At 38.6% G+C, this 21,449-nt stretch overlaps 1 protein-coding gene across 9 annotated transcripts in view; it reads right to left on the bottom strand.

Moving 5' to 3' along the window:
• The window catches only part of HERC1 (HECT and RLD domain containing E3 ubiquitin protein ligase family member 1), a 101,391-nt gene that overhangs the window by 37,175 nt on the left and 42,767 nt on the right, over positions 1-21,449 (bottom strand). For all 9 annotated transcript variants that reach the window (XM_068204467.1, XM_068204468.1, XM_068204470.1 and 6 more), the window contains exons 13-30: positions 20,846-20,971; positions 19,827-20,048; positions 18,498-18,650; positions 18,188-18,320; positions 17,481-17,672; positions 16,764-16,985; positions 15,747-15,920; positions 14,417-14,531; positions 14,198-14,318; positions 12,720-12,891; positions 10,468-10,774; positions 9,250-9,370; positions 8,929-8,980; positions 2,741-3,012; positions 2,204-2,419; positions 1,994-2,114; positions 1,229-1,466; positions 128-321 (exon numbers count right to left, since the gene is read on the bottom strand). In XM_068204467.1, the coding sequence (XP_068060568.1) occupies positions 128-321; positions 1,229-1,466; positions 1,994-2,114; positions 2,204-2,419; positions 2,741-3,012; positions 8,929-8,980; positions 9,250-9,370; positions 10,468-10,774; positions 12,720-12,891; positions 14,198-14,318; positions 14,417-14,531; positions 15,747-15,920; positions 16,764-16,985; positions 17,481-17,672; positions 18,188-18,320; positions 18,498-18,650; positions 19,827-20,048; positions 20,846-20,971 (3,151 nt within the window). The remainder of the gene's footprint in view (positions 1-127; positions 322-1,228; positions 1,467-1,993; positions 2,115-2,203; positions 2,420-2,740; positions 3,013-8,928; positions 8,981-9,249; positions 9,371-10,467; positions 10,775-12,719; positions 12,892-14,197; positions 14,319-14,416; positions 14,532-15,746; positions 15,921-16,763; positions 16,986-17,480; positions 17,673-18,187; positions 18,321-18,497; positions 18,651-19,826; positions 20,049-20,845; positions 20,972-21,449) is intronic.

Below are 21,449 nucleotides of genomic sequence, written 5' to 3'. Positions count from 1 at the left end.
GAATTAAAAATGACCCAACAGAAACCAATACACAATAGAGTGGATGAGAACCTCAGCATTCAGTGCTTTCTTCTATTCTATTTCCTGGTATTTTAGAATTGATACAGAAATGATGTAAGATAATTACCTCTGAAGTCTCTCTTCTCATTATCCCCATTCGAATCTGCCTGTTTTGATTCCACTTCACCTTCCTCACCTTCCCCTTCTCCAAAGGAAGCCATCAGCATCACACCAGCTTGTGAGAGCAAGTTCTTCAGCTGGCTGCATAATAAATCCAGCAAGGACTGCACCACCTTTGGGCTCAGTTTATCTGCATAGGTTCTGTACCCACAAAAAGAAAGAGTACTTGAGACCTGATCCAAGGAACAGTAATTGCAGAAGGTTACTTTTCCCCATCCTCCATTACAGGCTTAAATTCTTTTTATTATTTTAACCCTATTTTTAATACAAACAAAAAAACAGTCTAATCTTTGGAGTCAAGGGATAAGTTTTCGGTACTTTCTGGGGTAAAAAGGAACAACTCCATTAATTAAACATAATTCCACTGCAATCTCTATACACGGGGTGCTGTTTCTATGGGTTTGGGGGATTTTTTTTGGTGTAGGATTATTGGGCTTTTTTACATAACAGATTTGGCAACGCAACATGTTGTACAAAGACTGAAAGGAAGACACATGTACTGAATATCAAACAATATTCGCACTTCAACTAGAAAATACTTTCTCCACTTGTGTTTTCTTTACTGAGTAAGAATAAATATTTAAGTATTGCTAGGACTTTGTATGCTGTCCCCATGGTCTACCAGAGATCACTAGTCCTCAGAAAATTATTTCATATTCTGAAAAGAAGCCTAATGTCCTCCTCCAAGGAACTCTCATATTGTCAGTACTGCTTTCACACAAATGACTTTTACACAGCAACAGAAAGTCTTATCACATCAACTGAACACACCTCCACATAAAGCTGAAGTAGCAACGTAGGGGTTACTAGAACACAGTGCTTACAGACCACGAAGTTGTGACTATTCAAGTTCAAACACTCTCAACTGAAAAATATTTGTTCGTCTTACATGCATCTTTCCTATGAATAATGTGACTCCTCTTCCATCCTGCCCCCTTCACTTATGTATTTCCGAGCAACATTTACTGTTCTAATGAGGCTCACATAACATTTTTCAAGGGTGCTGACAGATCAGTGATGAAGTTTCCAAAAAACAAGGGACACTCACCCTGTGGTGATAGCCAGGATCTGCAGCAGTCTCGTGCTGGCTACTTTCAATGCTGTGCTGAGCTGAGAAATCCCAGTTTTGGGCAGCAGCTGCAGGGGCTGTCCTAACATGGTGTCTGTGCCACACAGCTGGGACAGCACATTTAACAGCCCCGTGGAAATGGCCAAGGAGACATCAACAGGCTGATAGTGCACGCTGAGAGCAAACACTGTCACCAACAGAAGACGCTGTTGTGCTTCTAAGATTAAAATAAAGTTGTTTTTAATTATTAAGATGTTCAGACTAAGAATACTAAGACAGAAGATCAGCAGATTATTTTTAAAATATAATTAATTACATTTTCAAAGAAAAAGTGAGTTTTGTCAGTCAGACTTTGAGGTAGTCTTTCTGATTCTTCTTTAACTCAATATAACTCTGTGTCAAAATTGCCCAAAAAAGAGTAGCACACAGATCTAGTTTGTGATTTAATGTTCTGAGGCTAAATCTCAAACCAGAATTTTCTCTCTAAGGCAAGGATAACTGGGTGAAATACTTCATTTTGTATTTTTTTCCACATTGTTTCTCTAAGTGAAACACCAAAACAACCCAGGTAAGAACAGACACTGGGTTCCACCAACCAATGCAGATTTCTCTTTTAGGAAAATAAGCCGGATAGGTAATTCAGTGAATTCTGGTCACTAATATCAACGTCTGCCTTGGAAAACATACAAGCTGTTCTACTGTACATTAGACAGCATCTGGTTTCCAAATCTGCTTTCCACTTACCTATGTGATGCTTATTAGCTTGCAGAGCTCTTTCTAAAGTAGCAGATAATTGCTGGTAAATTTTGTGCACAGCCACCTGGATTTCAATTTGAATACTCCTCTTGGCTGCTCTGATACCATCCTAAGCCAAACAAACAAATAAATATTACAAAAACTGAGACATTTTTACCACTGGGTTATTGAAACAGCAGAAACTGCTGAAGTACACACCTGGTAGTGATGCAATCTTCCACTCTCTCCTTTGACCCCTGCATGTCCTACAGTGCCCAGACCAAAGCAGCCAGCAAGAAACTGGAGTCTAACAGAAGTTAGCAACAAAGAGGACTGAAATCCTGGTACTTGGCGGCTCCCCATTAAGGGCACACAGCCCTTTTCCTCCATTCCTGACAGAAGCACCAAAATCTGATGAAGGGCTTCCAGACGAAGCTAAAAGGCAAGGCAGGCAAAAGACAATATTAAGTAAGTAGCCAGTATCCCTAGAAATGGAAATTGGATCATATTGAACTGTAAGCAAAGATGAATGAGGTCACTGTTTCCCCTTCACATATTTTTTTTTAAAAAGGGAACACTTTTAGTTTTGTTTTAGTTTAGTTTGTTTACATAATGTTCCCAGTTCCAATTCAGATATTTAACAGAAAAGAAGGAAAAACTACTTTAACAGATAGAATTTGGACACTGTATCAAAAAAAATTCCTATAATGAACATAATGTATGAAGAATAAGAAGAGCTGTTAAACTGAAATTTACCTCAGCCCTCAACTGCTGCTGCTCCATTGCAATTATTGATGCTTGTGGACTGGTGGACATACTTTCCTCTGGTTCCTTAAATCCTGGGGAGTTTCCCACATCTCCACTTACAAAACTGACAGCGTTTTCAATCAAAGTATGAATTCCAAGGGATCTTGAGAGATCAAAATCGGACTCAACAAATGAGGAGGAGGATGTGTATAACCAATCTCTGCTGTGTTTCAGTCGAACCCATGAGTCACTCAGAGATTCCATGTGACTGTGTATTGCTCCTAAAGATACACAAAAGTAGTCTCATCAACTCCAATTCAGGGAACACATTTTGGCAGGAGGTAAAGACTAAGCTGCTGCTACTGACACAGGTGGAAAATGAATATTCATGTTATTTATACCATGCATTAAGCAACTTAGCGCAAAACACTTGATTTAAATTTACAGCAATTTCCCTAAAGAAAAGGCTGTATTTCTTTTAAATGTTCAGCACTACTGTAACAAGCTGCCATGTGAAAAAAACAAAAAGAAGCCACTCAAACTGCTCAGCTTAAAGTCTGTTTAAACTGTTCAGCTGGAACACTGAATAAAAAATGCTTTGCAGTTAAATGACATAACAGTAAAGAAAATATTTTCTACCAACATAACTTATGCACTTGAATATTTACCTTGAGATTTAAACATAAAGCAAGAGTGGATTTTATTCAAGCCACTGTGTTTCACAGGTTTGAAAAAGCACAATGTTATTTTGAATGAAATATTTACAGAATTCATGACTGCAGAAGAGAACAGATTTTTTTTTAGGTTAACAGAGAACTCTGACTCAAGATAGATACACGTGTATTAAAACATTATCTAGAGTAAGTGTTAGATCTCTGCCATCTGGAAGTTTCACAAGTCTATTTTCAAGTATTTCCTATCATCAGCATGTCATTACCTGAAACTTTACTACCACTAATAAATGGACTTCTTCAAATGAGCATCAGTCATCATTCTGCAGCACTGGAATTTATCACCATTGGTTTGATGTAATTTCCAAGAGAGTTTTGCTAGACCTCTCTTCCTGGCACAAATAAGTGCCATGCCACGCAAGTCATAACTTCATTAGCAGCCAATTGATAGGCATCAGTCAGTATTTTCCTCCTTTTCTAAATGCTGTTTGCCCACTTGGAGCCATGTGAAGTATTACAAGAGGTATACATTGAAGTATTATTGCTCAGAAGAACTTCCCATCTGTACAGAGAGACAGTGTCTGGAGACCTCTTTGTGGAAACCTAAACTGTGTTTAAACTCACTTTGAAATTTAAAAAATGTTTTACGTTTATCTACCTTGTGTACAGTAAGTTATAATTTGGAGAATCACAACCTGTCCATAGTACTCGTACAAATCTGTATTACTTCAGTTTTAAACATCTTTCTGCAGGGTATCAGCTTCAAACATTACTAACATAGCCATTTTCAGGGAAAAGTCACACAAAGTCATAGGAATTGATCTGTCCAAAGCTTGCTTTCAACAGTAAGTCTGAGCTCCAATGGTAACAGCCAGATGCAAATTACAGGGCCTCCTTTAAACACTGCCTCCCTACAGCAGCTGCTCATAGGAACAAGCAAAGACAGACACAGAGGCTTTGAACTTGGGCTAACTTTCCTAGCAACCTACGTAACTTTTTTCCTAGAGTAAAGGCAAAATGCTGTTACTCTGTCAATGAGTAAGCACCTGCAGCTCACAATTTGCACCTTCATGCAATTTTCAAATTCAAAATACTGTGAAATTTTGCTTCTTTTGTCAACCAGGTTACCTTCACTTAGTTGCCAAAAATTTAACTGTCAGGGCTATGAATTCTGAAAACCTCTTCATATCTCATTCTGTTTTCAGTAAATAGTGTTAATGTGCATTTCCATAGTATTCCTTACACTTGTTACTAAGCAGACTGCTATGGCTTCAGGAAGAGCCACCACAGGACTTAGGTCATACAGACTCAGGTTTATTTTGGATAATGCAAAGATCATGTTCAAACACTTCTTTTCAAAGTGCAATCAAATTTCCTAATTTCTGCTGCTTTACGTAACACAGTAACACTACATGGTTTACAGAGAAAAACCTATTTTATCACATTTACTATGAAAAAATTTAAAGAAATTTTGTTACTCAACTTTACAATTTATACCTGGCAGTAATATTTTTTAAAAAGCCAGATCACTTTACTCTAATTTTAACGTCAGTTGTTAAAATAGTAGATTTTAAAGGAAAGCTTTAAAGCAAAGTTACGTGGGGAAGTGGCTGGTGAGAAACATAAGATAAATAAGACAGAAGAGAACAAATAGGTGCTAAAATACTCAGTTTCACGTAGGAAGTTTTCCTGGCAAGCATATGGTGAACAGAGCCCAGGGGAGAGGATAAATGAAGCCTTGGATTACTACCCACAAGAAGCACAGCTAAACCATTTCGTAGTCCACAAAACACTGCCTACACAGCAACAGCCTTTTCCAAAGCCCCATAAGCCCTCCAGCCTTTGTACGGCAGGAGAGCTCAAAGCACCCCACAGCGACTTCAGCTTCCTCCCCTCCACCTGCCCCACACTGCACTATGCCACAGCACAGAATCAAAGCATTTGTAAAGACACAAAAGCCAATTCCAGTGACTTAAATCATAAGCTAAAGGAAATCTTTAATGGGTTTACAGAATATCACAGGAAAATTTAGTTTTGATAGGCAACAAACCTTATAAGAAACCCAGCCACGTATTAATAAAACCCTAAATTATTTCATATTTGAAGAAAGTATGACATCTTAGCTAATTGTTTTAGTACAAAATGCAAGAATGTTTAAATATAAGATCAGTGTAAAAATATTTCTAATTTGGAGAAAAGTGCAATAATTACGAGTTACAGATTAAATGTAGAACAATAGAAGTTATAATTGAAAGGAGAGAGTTTAAACACAAATATGTCAGAAATCAAAGGAGAATACTTCAGAACTAAAAATGTTTAACCATTAGGACACAGAGATCTAAAAGTAATTTTTTCCCTCTTGAACATGCTATATATCAGCAGAAAAATCAAATATATGACTACATTGGAGCTCAGCTTGATTCTGTGCAACATCAATCACATAGAATTGATTGCAGTACAGCGCTTCCAGAAGCCTCTACAATCACATGAACAGAGCTGCACAGATGAATAAACCTGAAGCTTACAGTAAAACACGAACTTTACTTGTCCTTATAAGCCAGCTTGTAATAATGAGTTTTCTAAATGAATGTGGCACAGCTACAATGCACACTTTATAGAACAAAGGAGGCTATGTAAGGAAGCTATAGAGACAAAAAATAAACATGCCATCAGTTACTTGCTTGAAGCTCTTCTTTTTTCTGGGGCTCAACTGGCCAAAAAGGAGTAAATACACTACACCACACAAGAAGCAGAAGACAAAAGCAGACATTTGAAACAGAAGGAAACATACTCATAAAATCTCTGCCACATATTATTCTGACTTAAATAATCACTCTCATCTCAATCAATACAATATACCAAGCAGCAAGGCATGTGGAAAAAAATATTTACTCTTGTTTGACATGAATACAGTCTAGATAACAGTCTTTCTAAATTCTCCACATTTAAGGAAAAAAGAAATAATCCCCTGTAGCACAGCTGTATGCATTCATGTGTATGTATGTTGGCTTATATGTTCAAGTCCCTTGAGCACAATCTGTCAGTTTTCAAAGGCAGAACTCATTATTACAGGTAGACTAAAATATTTCAATTCCATTTGGATTTCAGTTAAGTTGCTGCTTTTTTTGGAGTAGCCCAGCTGTGTTAGTAAGGCACAGCAGTACACACAAGTACACTGAAATTCACTGAGTTAAGCTGTAGATGATGAAAAGCCAAGAGTGGAGGACTCTCACTGCTGTGTAGCTGTTTGTGACTGCCCTGCTGGCTTTGCTTTCCTTACTGCTGCGTACCTAACGTGGTGTACAGCACCCCACAGGCACTGTACGCAACATGTAACAACATCTGCAGGCACACTCTCGGGATCTGCAAAACTGAAAAAATTAATCTAAGCAACAGAAAAAACAAAGGGCTTAGATACAAGGGGAAAACAGCAATGTATTGCTCATCACCTCTTACTGCAAAATTACTCAAAAAGACTTTTCCTGTAGGGATGGAAGGAAAAGTTTACTATGAAAGAAATAACTGAATAACAGCAGGGAACAAGATACTCAAAGGATCCTCATGCTGAAGTAGGAATAGCCCAGTTCTCTTTCTGAATAGACAGAATAAATTGATAAGGCAATTAGAATAAAGATTGGACTGAGTGGCTAAGATGTTAATGAAGTTAAAAGAGAATGCTCTTCTTTCCATACTCATCGAAAAGACCATAGGAACTCCTAGTATTATCTCCTCTAATAGTCACGGCACAGCACAAGAATAAGGATAAAACTGAAGGGGAGTCACAAAACATGCACAGCTGCCACTGCACTGTGCTGGCCACATGACAAGGGGTGGACAATCCAAAAAAGCTGCAAGTTACACCCTCACCAAACACTGGGACATGCTTCATTTCTAGGAGAAAGCTAGGATTCACAAAAGAGACATGTCACAAGAGACAAAAGACCATTAAAAGCACTGAGCTGAACAGTCCATCCATTTATCACACAAATATTTGCAGATCTTTTCCTGACCTTGACACATGTACAAGGAATGTTTTCCTACAGGTGCAACCTGCATTCTCTGACTCTGGCATTGGTTATCAACCAAAATTGGCATATGTATCACCCAGCACAAGCAGACAGGTTTGCATTACTGTGAGCTAACTTCCAGGGAAGTCTTCCAGTACCAAAACAGCGGCATCGGTACATGTTGTGACAGTGCTCAGTTTGCAAATGAGCTTTTTGAGCATCTTTTTAGGTTCTGGACAGATTCACTGTATTTTCCAGTTTCTCCTCAGTGTTCAGACCTGGTAGAGAATCTTCTTGCTGTAGTAAAAGTTTTGATGAAGTCTACTCTTGCACTATTCCTCAATTCCTGAGGATTGTGACCAAAACAACAATGGCCTAAACAACAGTCCAGGAACCATAATTCATGAGATATATTGTACCTGAGACCTAATCCAAGTTTATTTCCTAGGTTACTCTTAGGACACAGAGGATACCAAGTACAGAGTTCTGTGTCAGAGTAATGGCAAAGCTAAAAATGCCAACTTCAATGAATGTCCTGCAGATCAGGGGTTGACAGAGGCCTTCTGATAGCTCTTCTAACCCTCAGAATGCCATGATACATCTGCTGTCACAGTAAAAGCAGCTCTAGTGCATGTCTTTATTTGCTCAACTGTTTCAACTGATTACACATGGACAAGGCATCACTTTCCACATTACTTAAATATTGAAATCTAATGGGTGCTGCCACTGATAGCACCCTTTGCAATTCCAAAAGACTTTCAAAGGCCTGAAACCTCTGAGTATTCTGCTCAATGACTACTCCTTTTACACCAGAACTCTTACCTTACCCAACAGTATTGAGGCTTCTGTTACTGAGGAATATCGTAACTCAACCTAATTCCTGTTAGCATAGTCCCATGCTTTTTACAGATAAAGCAGACCTGAGTTGTGATTCTCAGACAGATTCTGCATCATCCAGATGGAAGGGGGACTTTTTAGTCTCTCCACCACCTTCCATCAGGGAGCTCACTGAGATTCCCCAGTATGAAGCAGTAACAAAGAGTAATAGAAAACATGGCTGCTTGGTTCTGTAGATGTGCTGTTTAAAGGATGCAAAGTAAAGCAGTGTCTTCTGAATAAAAGTTCTCCAGGTTCAAGCACATTTTATGGTAAAAGCTTGTTGTTAGCACAAGAATGAACATTACACATAAACTTCTCTCACAATTTTTTATTCCTGAAGTCACATGAGTGAAAACAGAATGCATGTTTCTGACTCACTTAACAGAAAACCTCACTTGTTTCAAAGGAGCATTGAAATTGTAGAAACCAGAATGAAGAGTTATAACCAAGGAAATACTATAACCAAGCCACAAAACAACAGAAGTTCACACAACACAGAGTGGATAAGAATTATTTTAAATGATCAGTTTTAACACCTGCTATGTAACTGCAAAGTGTATGCAACTGTAAATATAGTTTAACTTAAGAAACTCCTAACATTTATCAGGTTAGTATTCACTAGGTAAACAAGAGAACTTACCCCTCTTCCTGTGTGATGCTGCCAAATCCAAATCAACATTTCGTCTTCCGCTCTAAATTAAAAGATTAATAAAAGCCTCATTTCCTCAGGTGATCGTATGTGGTGCATAATATTAGAGTATTTACATTTCATCCCTCACCATAAAAGTGAGACAGTTAACAGAGCTATAATTATTTCAAAATTTTTTTTTACCATTACTGCTTCCTCTTAACAATGATGAATTAAGGTACCGAAACACAGGGCTAAACAAATGTTTCAGATGTACTTCCCATCCAAACATTCTACTGACAATCCCTAAATACATCATGCTGGTTTACTTACCAGTGAATAACCTTCCTCATCTGATTCTGGCTGAGACAAATCAGATTCACTTCTTGACTTCATCAGTCTGTAGCTTGAGTTTGCATGGATTGAGCGACTTTCTGCTGTAAGACTTTCACTCCTGCTTCAAGTGCACACACATTCGTGTGCACACACACAGAGAAAAAAAAATGCTGATATAACACAAAGGTAAGATAGCCAAATTTAGCAGGTGCCAGTTTTATTTGGGAGGAGACTATCACAGAACATCACAAGACCACATGAAAGAGGAAAAGAGTGGTCTGATGGCTTCAATTATATTTAAAAAGGGTATTAGTAAACTTTGTTACTTCTTAACAGCCTTACTGGTCAACTGAGCAAAAGTCAACCTCAAATGAGTGACTGCTCTAGAGCCTTCATAAGTATTACACAGAGTAAATAGAAACACTCTGAGCTGAGAGGACAAGAAACAGGGACAGAGTAAGTGGGTGAAAAAGCACTGAACTTATTAAAAAACCACCCAAAAAAATGCATCCTAAAGTTGATATGCTGGAGATGAAAGCCACTTTCTCAATGACAGAGGCACCCACCCGTGTTTTAGGGACTAGATTTCCAAAAAGAAGCAAAAAGAATAAAAGGATACTGAATATATGTAATTTTCCTCCTCAGTATCTTAGTATCTTTCCCATCAATATCTTAATTTAAAATATCAAAACAGGATGCCTAACAAGTCTTACCCATGCCTATAATAGGAATATCTGTAAAAATCAATCATGAACAACACTTTTGTCATAATAGGCTTTGAATCTTTTGTTTTAAACATACACAGTTGGGATTTTTTTAACACTACCATGTAAGACATCAGTATGGTTCAAAAAACCACAAATGTGGTAAAAAAAAAAATCCGAACACAAAAAAAAAAATCACATGAAAAATAAACAGTTTTTCCAAGTACCTCATGCTATCTGTACATCTGATGATCTGAACTACTTACCACTAAGCCCAACTTTGAAACTTAAATAGGGTCCACACAGAATAAAACTCTTTCAGGTTTAGTTAGCATGGCCAAGACAAATTGAGAAAAATCACTCTTTTCAACAGAAGCATAACACTGCTCTCAACAGTAATTTTCTCCTAAATAAAACTGCAATAATGCTCAGAGTAAAACTGGGGCTGTTTAATCAATTCTAAAGGGAGCAGAGAAGAGTTAACCATGGCGTAAGAGTCAGCAAAGCCCACCTGGTCATGAGCCCGATGCCCTCCGGAGCAGCAGAGGGAGGCTGCTGGAGCTGCCCATCCTCCCTTCGCTTCTGCAGCTCCTCAATGGCAGGGCTCACGCCCAAGATCAGCAAGGCACATCTGTGGATCACAGAGTTGCAGGCAGCAGTGTACACATCCTGCCCTTCTGTCAGATCAGTGCTGATCCTTCGTTCTTGCTGGGATTGAGCAGGTGGATCATCAACTCTAGTCCCCGTCCCCGTGCTCATCCTATCTCGATCCCGACTGCGAGCTACTTCACGGGCTGATAGAAAACATTGAAATATTTCTGTAATACGCAACACAAAAAGAAAGTCTTAGCTTCTAGACAAAGCCACAGAGAATAAAATCTTCATCTACATCTTGGGCCAAAAACTGCCCCACTATAAAGAACAACTAATATTTTTCTAACAGTAAAAGATTACAATACTAATACAGTGCCATAAAAGAAGTCATACAAACAATTTAAATGAAGCATTTATACAATGTTAATTTTAAAACAAAGGAAAATGCACTTTGACAGAACACCACAACTCTTTCATTGTCTTACTGCAACCCAACTCATGTTTGAATAGCATCAAAGAGAAAGAGATTATTTCATGTTCGACTTTTAGCAGATGTATATAAAATAATGCTTCTGTAAATCTGTATTGTGGACACCAGAGTATCTCCAATTTGACCCTGTTTCAGGCTTTTATTAGCTTTGGGCAGTACAATGAAGATCCTATCAAAATTCTTAGCCTACACTTTACTTAATTCTGCTGTAGTCTAAAGGGTCAGATTCTTTTGAAGAGTATGTGTGAGAGCCCTCCTCATCTATGTCCAAAGAACTAAAGTTCTCTTGGTTTAATCACTTTAATTTTAAAGATTCAGGTCCCCCTTGGAAAGGCAAAGGTAAAACCAAATACTTCCTTCACTGACATGAATAGAACTCCATATGTCAGGTTCAGCATCCTTTAGGAACACAAGTAAGAGAGTCATCATCTTCCTACTTATCTGTGCATGTTTTGTCTGTCTGAATGTTTCTAGATACATTTCCTTTATTGTACCCACAAGCCCTGTCCAGGTGGAATTTGAGAGCTCTGAGCATTTGCCAAGAACAATTGCAAATCAAGCCGCCAAAAATATGGCATGTACTGAGCGGGTGATATGTAAATCTTCTAGAACCACAAATCAGCTCATGAATGTGCACTTCAGCTCCACTGCACTCCATGGAATGACACATCCTATAAAACTAAAGGTGTAACATACATTTTGGTCAATAAGTTGCCAAAGAGAAATGGGAGTGGGAGTCCTAATGGGAAACTCAGCAAAATAAGAGATGACAGCAGAGACGGGAAAAAGATGAACATTCTAACTTGTATCCAGAGGAACAATATTTGGAAAAGAAAATTGTGCAGCTATGGAAAATAGTTCAAGTCAGCCAACTTCATTTTTTAAGCTACATGCATTTTACAGAAATGTTCCAAGGCTAACACAAATGCTGTCTTGGAGAACACTCGGTTCACAACAAAGAAAAAACTAACCTTGTGTGACTGTCTGCTGCTTTATTGAAACTGCAAAAATTAAGGATTAACTACCTCATCAAGCTGGACTACAAGCCCCAATCAGTGTAACAACAGTTTGTGAAATTCACCTTTTTCAAGATACCTTCTGAAGAATTAAACAAGATGTTCACAAAGTCCGGGAGAAAATATGGCAAATACTGTTAAAAATACCAAACTCTGACTGAAACCTCCACATTTTAAAGAGCAGAGATATTCAAAGACAGAAGTGAATTCCAACACAGTCCACTATTATCAACAGTTTTGTTTCCAAACATCAGAATAACATCACCCTTCAAAGCTTACTACATAAAACAACAACACGTACACACACAGCCAAAACACTGTATCTAAATACTGATGAAAAACTCAGAGATCTAATGACAAGAACTTCAAAGAAAACAAGATGAAACCAAGTAGTCTTGCAGATAGTGCACACAGAAGTGCTGGTATATGTCATATGCCCTGAATTGCAGTGAACTCACTTAGTATTCACATACCTTTGTATCTAAAAACTTTCCTGAACCATAAAAACCACTACATCATTGTATAAAAAGAAACCTCTCAAAATGTTTATGCAGACCGATCTTTCATAATCTTTTAAATAATTTTTCAGCTTTACCTCAGAGTTAAGAGGACACTGCCCTTCCAAAGGACATGGCATTATTTACACACATAACCAGTACTTACTACCAGCTGTCATAACTTCATGTTCTCTTTCCTCCTCTTCATCTTCTTGTTCTGGGTGTCCTTCCTCCCTGTCACGTTCTGCCTGCTCCTCCATTTCTGCTTCTTCATCAATTGTACGAGTAAAAGAATGTTCTTGACTATCAACATCAGCAGATTCTTGGTTATCTAGCATCTTGATTAAAAAAAATTACACACATTAAGTGAAAATCTCACCAAAATGCAAGATGAATGTACAAGGACATTGAATAAGAGGTTTCTTCCCACCAAAAAGTACTTTTGATACTGTGTGAAATACACAACAGAGACAGTTGTTTACATTCAAGGTTTTAAATAGTTAAGTTGGAAAATTCCCTTTGCCTTTTGTAACCGTGACTCAGATTATCTAGAGAAAAATGTCTCCTTGTAATGCTTACTTACACTCTACAGTCAAATTTCTGACACTTCAGCACCAAAGCCTTTAGAAACCGTAAGCCTGGTATACTGTGCAAAAGCAAACCAGGTACTTTTTCCCAATGGCATTAAATCTGAAGTAACAAATCTACCGCATATATCAGATTTGCTGTGCTGCATCTGTAAGTTTGAGGATTTCTGGGAGTAACAGAACTTACTGCATGCACACCCAATACTTTCAGAAGTGCTGAGCCTCTTGCAGCTGTTAAACCCCTACCCTGAGAAAGGAAGTGGGCAAGATACACACATCCCCGTAATATTAACCGAAAGTAGGAGACATGCCTACACTATTTTTAAGAGCATCACTATTGCTTTACAATACAGCTAAAAAGCCTCTTAATCCTGACGTTACATGAGAATTTTGTTCATTAAAAATATCTTGCTTGTATATTGTAAACCACAATTAAAAATAGTCACTTTGTATTGCCAAACAGACCCTAATCCTGTAATTCACTGCACACTTTCATCATTCATACTGATCTGGCTTAATAAAGTTTTTCAGAAGTTGGGCCAGTTTCAGGCCCAGTGCTCTCATATCAGACATTCACATAGGGCTGACAAGGACAAGTTGCCCTCAAGTAATGCTAGGACTAAGAAGATAATGTGGCTATGGCAGAAGGAAGAACAGGTAGGCAAGGAAAGGGAAGAGAGAGGTTCAGAGGTCAGAAGCCCAGATAATGCAGCTGGATTCAGGAATGGCAGTCAGACAAAGCTGTGACCTGCCCAATACAGCTGAGCTATCTTCAGCTAAATTTTAGGGCTTCTGTGGCCCAGCATTCTAGATATGGGAAGAGGGAAAACCAGGCTCGAGGCTGGGCTTCAGTCGAATGATGCCAACCAGTCATTTGCTTTAATTGACTTAATATCACATACTCCAGACTAATGGACTCCCAATTATACCCTGCCCATTTTTATTTGGAAACTCATAAAGGTTTTACAACAGGATAGAAAAAGATACTGGCAATTATGTAATATTTTCTAAATAGCCAGTAAAGCCAGAAGAACTGCAAAGAGAGGCACAGTCTTACCCATCTGTCTCTGGAGGATGACCTGGTCTGAATAAGCTCCATGTTCTTGCAGGCAAGCAAGCGACTCCGAACTTTATATACACAGCGGTAAACTTCTGCCAAGGCCTTACCAGGCTGGTACCTACAGAAAACCACATCCAAGCCAGAAAAAAAAAAATCACACAAACTTCCTCTCAAAAAGTCAAGTTGAACTTTCAAAAGCAGCTTTAAGTTACTTGCCTGCTCTCACCACAAGCTTGACTAAGCAAACTCGTATGTTTCAGAAGAGCTGCAAGGACGAATCTGGAAACAGTGTCTAGGAGGGATTCATTACTTAAAGTTGCGGTATCCCAGTCTGAAAATAGAAATGATTCATCAAAACTGGCTACCGTTCCCAAAAAACAAAAATACTTGGTTTTTTCAATATTGCATTCAATATCTTCAGCCATTTAATTTTTTTAAAAAGAACTGACTTTTTAATTTCAAAAAACTTTCCCCCACTTTAAAAAGAACCATTATGAAAATAATATTGCTCCACTATGAAATAATTGAACTGCCAGGCAAACCTTCACAAAGCACCATAATTCTCCATGGGGAAATAAAAATTACTGTCCTCCTTATATTTTTGTGTTAAATGTTATCTATAAATCCTTGTGAACTGCTGTAAAAATGACAACATGTACCTCGTCATAGGAAAGTCTAGTCTAAAACACCTGCTCCTAAGCAAGTTCCATGACACTGCCTGTGACAGTCTGCTAACGTGAGCATACAACTTTCAGTCAGCTGAACAGAGCAGATCCATATCAACTTCTAAGGAACCCAGTTCCACAACCTAAGTTATACAGATCAGCCCATTCGACTCACATTTTGCAAGCAGATAACCAGCACTGTTTTTACTGGAATTCCCACTTCTGTGGAATCCTGTAACAGAATTCCCTGTGTTGTTCTCAACAGGCACACAATACCATTTTCTCTTTTCTTCATCTGGTTCAGCTTGGCCAGAGCTACAGAAAATTATCTCTGGATACAGGACTTACAGTACAACTACAATGCTCAGTGGATCTCATTAAAAGGAAGGTGGAAAGATTGAGCAGGAAACCCAGATTTTAGGCAATAAGCATTGAAGACTATTACTACTGTAGGACCAGCCTCCCAGAGACTTGAAAAACAAAAGCTGACTTACTCCTTAATTCCATTCTTAACATATTTTGCAAGTTACTTTGCCTTCCCCCATCTCCTCCCCTTTAATTTTTCTTTTTAATTGCTAGTTTCACCCTGCTCTACTCAGAAAACAGAAAAAAAAACAACAACTGAGTAAGCAAACAAGAGTTTCTTCTTACCAGTGCAGAGGGAAAAGAACACTGAGCTACATGTTTGTCAAGCACTGAAATCAGTGTCAAAAGTAAGGAACAGAAAAAGCAAAAGAAAGATCATGGAACATAATAATAAATAAAGTTTATCATGATGTAGAATTAAAAATGACTGCCAAAGAAAATACGGGATTATGCTGGGAGCTTAGTTGGAGCATTTAACTTGCTTTCAACATACACAGGTATTTTCAACACCTTACCTTTACTGACAGCATAGTCCTGCATACTGATCCACAGGCTCCTTGCTGGCTCTTTTGTACAACCCAAGGCCAAATCAACATAGACTGTGATCTCCGGTCTCAGCTTATAATCAAAGGGCTTCTGTTCCTCATTTCCAGACAGGGCCACTTCTAACAAGGAGCTCATGCATTTGTCTAACAGAAGGGAAATACCAAAGAAATTAAACTCTGCAAATGTTGAGGATTACACACATCTATCTAACAGCATTTAAACCACCTTTCAACTTCCTCTTAGTTAAAAAAATAAAAACAAGTAAGACATGTCATTACCCTTCCGCAAATTCACCTTACATAGGAAAGTGACTTAAAAGAAAATCTACATAAAACCTGTGGAGATTTAAAAGCATTATCCAACTCTTCTTCAAGAGCGCAAATCTGTATCATTAATTCTACCTGAACTGCACAGCTATGCACTTGCAACTACTGCCAGGACCCATTTCAAAACACTCTGTCTTGTAAGTCTTGAAGTAGCTTGCTCAGAATCAGAGGGAGGAGCAGATGTGAGCTAAGAGGAACAGGGCACAAAGAAACAAGTGGCCCATTCAGATAGGAAGGGATGACTGGAACACCACTGCTGAGCTGTTGATAATTCTGGTAGATCAAAAATCATTTTGCAAGTAGAATAAAACAGAAGAGATTTTTCCAATAATTAATATGAAAAATTGAGTTCCTGGAGTGTCTGTTAAATGCTGAGCATCTAAGAGTAAAACATTTCCAATTAACTGTGTGAAGTCTGTAGTCTTCCACTGAGAAATTGTGATTTTTTATTTTTTTTTTCTTCTGAATGCATTTTCAAGACTCTGTAAACTACATCATAACCTTAAATACCATTTTGGAACTTTTTGTATTATTACACAAATAGAAAAGAACGCTGAAAGACAAACCTTAAGTACAGGGACTTATTCAAACATCATCAGAAATTTCACACCTGAACACATATTTACACTGACCATTAGGCACTGGCACTAAACAGCTCACCTAAATGAGGAATATCCATCTCCACTCCATCACTGAACAGCGGGGTTTTGAGCCAGTAGGCCGTGTCCTGCTCCTCAGGGGACACTGGAGGGCCCTGCAGCATCCCCCCCAGGCAGCGCCCGATGAGCAGGGCCACTGTCCTCTCCAGGTCCACCAGCCACACCCATGACTGGGCAGGCTGTGGCAAGGGCATACCTGCAGGGTCGATCAACTCAGGGCCACCTGCAAGTATTCAGTGTCAGGTTAGTCACTCATGCCCAGGTGTCACAATTCCAAAATCCCAACGCTAATGGCAGATCTTGTTAATGTTTCCCAGTTAACAGTAGACTTGCCCCTCAATCAGCAATCTTTCATCTGAAGAAACAGCAGTCTGAACATTGGAACTACAGCACAGCAGAGGCCACCACCATTCATGGCACAGCTGTTCATGAAGTAAAGGCTCTTTTAAACCCTGCCCAAGACCTTGCTTTGTCCAATACACATTTCTCTGTGTTCTGATAAACACGTGTAGATTAAGGATACAACTGGAAAGAGCACTCAGAGCAGAAAAAAGTATTGCATGGAAAGGGATATTAATACAATAAGGAAATTGAAAAGGAGATGCAGCAGGACACAGTTTTAAAAAAACAGACATCTTAAAAGGGAGATCTAAATTCCACTACAATAGATGCCACTGTTTATTTTTCAGATTAAAAGCAGGTTTGTTATTACACCTACCATGAAGAGGCCACTGTAACTCCTGATCTTCCAAAAGGGCTGCAGCAGGCAAGAGTCTGTTGAGACGATCTAAAGGTGGCAGCAGATCCAGCAGGTAACTCAGTAAAGGCCGGGCTACTGACACTGGCAGCAGCAACAGTGAGTTGACAATCTGGGAGAGCATACTGCCAGCAGCTGATACATAAATCACATCTGCAGAGAAAAAACCAAACTGAATTAATTACGGTTATGGAATTATGTAAGCACAATTTAAAAAGTCAAAGAATTTCACCTCAGCTATCTCAGAAACAATAAAGGTTGAATTGATGGGTTTGATTAATTATTAATCTCTTATTTTAGTTACACGCTTCTCAGTAATCACAATAATTGTACTTCTAAAAAGCGAAATCTGCAACTAATGAAACCGAAACAATAATGCACATTCTGTGTTCTCCTCACATTCACATTCTGGAGTGAAGATGAACAGAACGGAGAACTCACATTCTCCAGCCTGTGCTTTTCCTGCACACAAAATGTCCTCTCAAAAACAAGAACCAGCCATTCCTGGGTAGACACCTCATCTCCTCCCTTGGGGGAGACTTGGGATGCCTAATTTATGCAGATATAGGAAAAATAAGAGATTTTTGAATTCAAACCTAAGCAAAAAAAAAAAAAAAATGCCCTAAGGTTACAGAGCCACCATTCCTGATTTTTCCATGGATAGTTACCTCTCAGTTTTTCCCCAACACTACCATTCCAAGAGCTTTCCTTAAGCAGCGTTGCAGAACGGGAATAGATATCTGTAGCATGAGGCAATAAAAGCTGAAGGTGCTTGTGAAGCAGTGCCACACTGCTGGAATTCTAGAAGAAAACAAATGTAAGAATAATTCTGTACATACATATAAGGGGTTCACTACTTAAAACACTTTAGCTTTCAAATATTCAGAAGATTTTCAAAAGGAACCTTACAACATTGTGATACTTATGAATACTGAATTATTTTTTTCTCTCCTAAATGGTAAAAATAAGGACACACACCTCAGTAACACTGTTGATGTGGCAATAAGCCAGCAATTGTTTCTGTAGGGAACATAAAAGCTCATGCAAATGAGCAGGCTGGCTGTTTTCTGAAGATGATGTACCTAGTAGAAATTTATCACTGTTTTTTTCCAGTTCTCCGAAGGCTTGGTCCTATTAAGACAAAAGCAGGGAAACGATAACAATTAACTCTGCTTCAAGTACTATAATACTTTATTATCACCTAAAAAGAAGCATTTTCATCTTTACTATGTGCACCTGTAATTACTAGAGAAATTGGATAATGTCAAGTGGATCATGGGATAACCAAACTTGACATTCCAATTGTTTATAATGCCACAAGAGCAGCTGTGGTAGCCATGAGGCAAGCATTTCTTACAATGCTACTTTCAAATGCAGCAATGCTTTTATTCCTACCATGGATAACTAGATTCAAAAACTCAGTTTCTAACCTAGCCCCCAAAGCACAGTGTGTTAAAATACGGAATAATTCCTTAGGATATGTTGGGGCCTGATGCATAAGATATCTCACATTATAATCCCTGATTGCACTACCCAGGATGGCAGCAGAAGGAGAACATAGATGGCTGCTTGACTTCCCTTGGAATCCATTGGAAAAACTGAGTTAGTTTCAAGCAGCCAATTCAAAGCAGACAGGTCCACCTTGCCAACTGAAGGAGGTCTAGAGAGAACAAAACACTGCCACAACCCCATGCTGAGGAGCTCCACACTATGCCAAGAAGTCCAAATCTCTGATTTCTTCTCACTGTTGTATTCCACTGGCTGGATGAATAAGAAGCTGAGTCAGTGATTTGCTCCCACGCTCCCCTACACTTTCTAAGAACAACAGTCTGGCTGACACACTGTGTTTAGTAAGACCTGTACTTGCTACTCTATTACAAGGTAGTTACCACCATAGTGAAGTTAATTAAACAGATTAATGCTCCTGGTGTCTGCTTATTGCTCCCTGGTGGCTGAGATTATACTGACAAACACTGTATACAAACTATTTACTTCCTGTGTTATGTCTTCTCTTCCAAAAAAATCTGAAACCAAAGCAAGAGCAATAAAATAGTCTGACATGAAATCAGCTGCACTTACTTAAGTCACCTGAAACAATAAATACCACTAGAGCAACATTAGAACCATGTTGTTAGGCATGATTTAACTGACTTTAGTCCACTTCAGGACAAATACATGTGGCAGTGCTACTTCAGATAAACAAAATTAGCATCATTTCCTTAAGATGAGGGGAATAACAGTAACCCTTCAAAGTATCAAAAATTAATTATAATTTAAAAAGAATATTCATATGAAGCCTGTACATACTGTATAAAATCCCAAGTTTCTTAGAAGAGTCTTCATTAAGATTTCAGCTAGATGAGTATCTGGATGACTGCTCTGGACAGCATATGCTTGATCAGAGAGGTTTCCATAGCTGATACACATTGAGGCAGTTTCTGTGGTATCAGATGGGGAGCTATAGCCAAGTAGGGAAGCTACATGGGTGTGATCCTGCAAGCTTGTCAGAATGATGTCCAACTGCATTCTCTAAAGAAAAATGTTTAGACACAAAAATCACTCTTCATTAATAAAGATAAAATAATGAACTAAGAAGAAAAAAAGGCATAGTTACCCAATAAAAATCTTCTAATGGGACACAGAAATAAGCTGTAAGGCTTTACCAAAATACTCCAGGTTTTCCTGAAGATTTGTACTATTAGAGAATGGATAAATATACTGAATTACATTGACCATACCTAGTAAAAACCTGAGATTAAGAGAGACAGAAACCAAATTGTCCACATGGTGGGCAATGAGTGTAAGACACTGAACCAAACACTTTCTCCAGTATTTCCCAGTTATCTGATTATTTGGGAAGACGGGTGGGAGACACACAATTTCTCTACACTGCATATAGGGAAAAAGGGCACAAAAATGATCCTTGCAGTCATGTTTACAAAGCAAGGTGAAATCCATGTAGGGAAAGCATTATGCAAGTATTCATCCCAGAAAACAGTTAATTTTCTCTTACCAAGTCTGGTTCAATCAATCTAGTATTCAAAATTATCTAATCTCTAAACTTGTCTGGATACACTACCACAGCAATTCATAAGCTCTCCATAGTTGACCTTCACGTGAGAAAACAAGCAGTGCTCACTGCCTCACCCCCTTCTGGTTTAGCCAGGCTGCTCCACAGATTTTGTTACGCTGGGCCTTGCACTGCATCTCCCCAGCAGTGCGCCCGCACTCTGCAAATGAGGCTCGCCTCATAGCTCAAAATATTCCCACAGAAAAACCCAAAGTGTACCCCAACTGCTCTCAGGCATATTTTTATTTGACCTTACCTGTCCTTTTGATAAGCTTTCCCATCTATCAGGACCTTGGGGTAGAAGAGAATGTAGCAATTCCATTCTCTCTCGTAACGGAGGAAGTAGCATAGTTGCTCCGACTGACAGTGTCTCAATTACAACCTAAAATTAGAGCAGCCGAGAACACTTCTTCAGTGGAGAAGGGAAATAATCAACCCACCTGTATCCTTAAAAAGTACAGTACATCACACATGATCTATCCCAAATATCTGCTTCATTTCATTTCATATCAGAATTCTAACACACAATAGCACACTAATCTTTTATGCAAACATGTGCGGTACATTGAAGGAGTGAAACAAGACCAACAAAAGTTGCTATCTCCTGTAAGAGTGTATCTTAGCAAAATTACTCAACCAAGTTAGTTACTCAATCCATAGCAATAACATTTTAGGCTCATTATTACAGGGAAGAGTAATTCAAAAGTTAAAAAACAGAGCAGCTTTTTGAAATTCTTAAGCAAACATTCTCCTCTGCCTTTAGATCACAAAACGGTGATGGTGACTACATTTTTTACCTTCAGTGAGTAAAACTGGCAAGTCAGAATCGTTCAGAAAGTCTGATAAATATCTAACTACAC

This window comes from Anomalospiza imberbis, chromosome 13 (assembly GCF_031753505.1).
Source record: "Anomalospiza imberbis isolate Cuckoo-Finch-1a 21T00152 chromosome 13, ASM3175350v1, whole genome shotgun sequence".
Classification (NCBI taxonomy): Eukaryota; Metazoa; Chordata; class Aves; order Passeriformes; family Viduidae; genus Anomalospiza; species Anomalospiza imberbis.
This window is presented reverse-complemented; position numbering and strand designations above follow the sequence as displayed.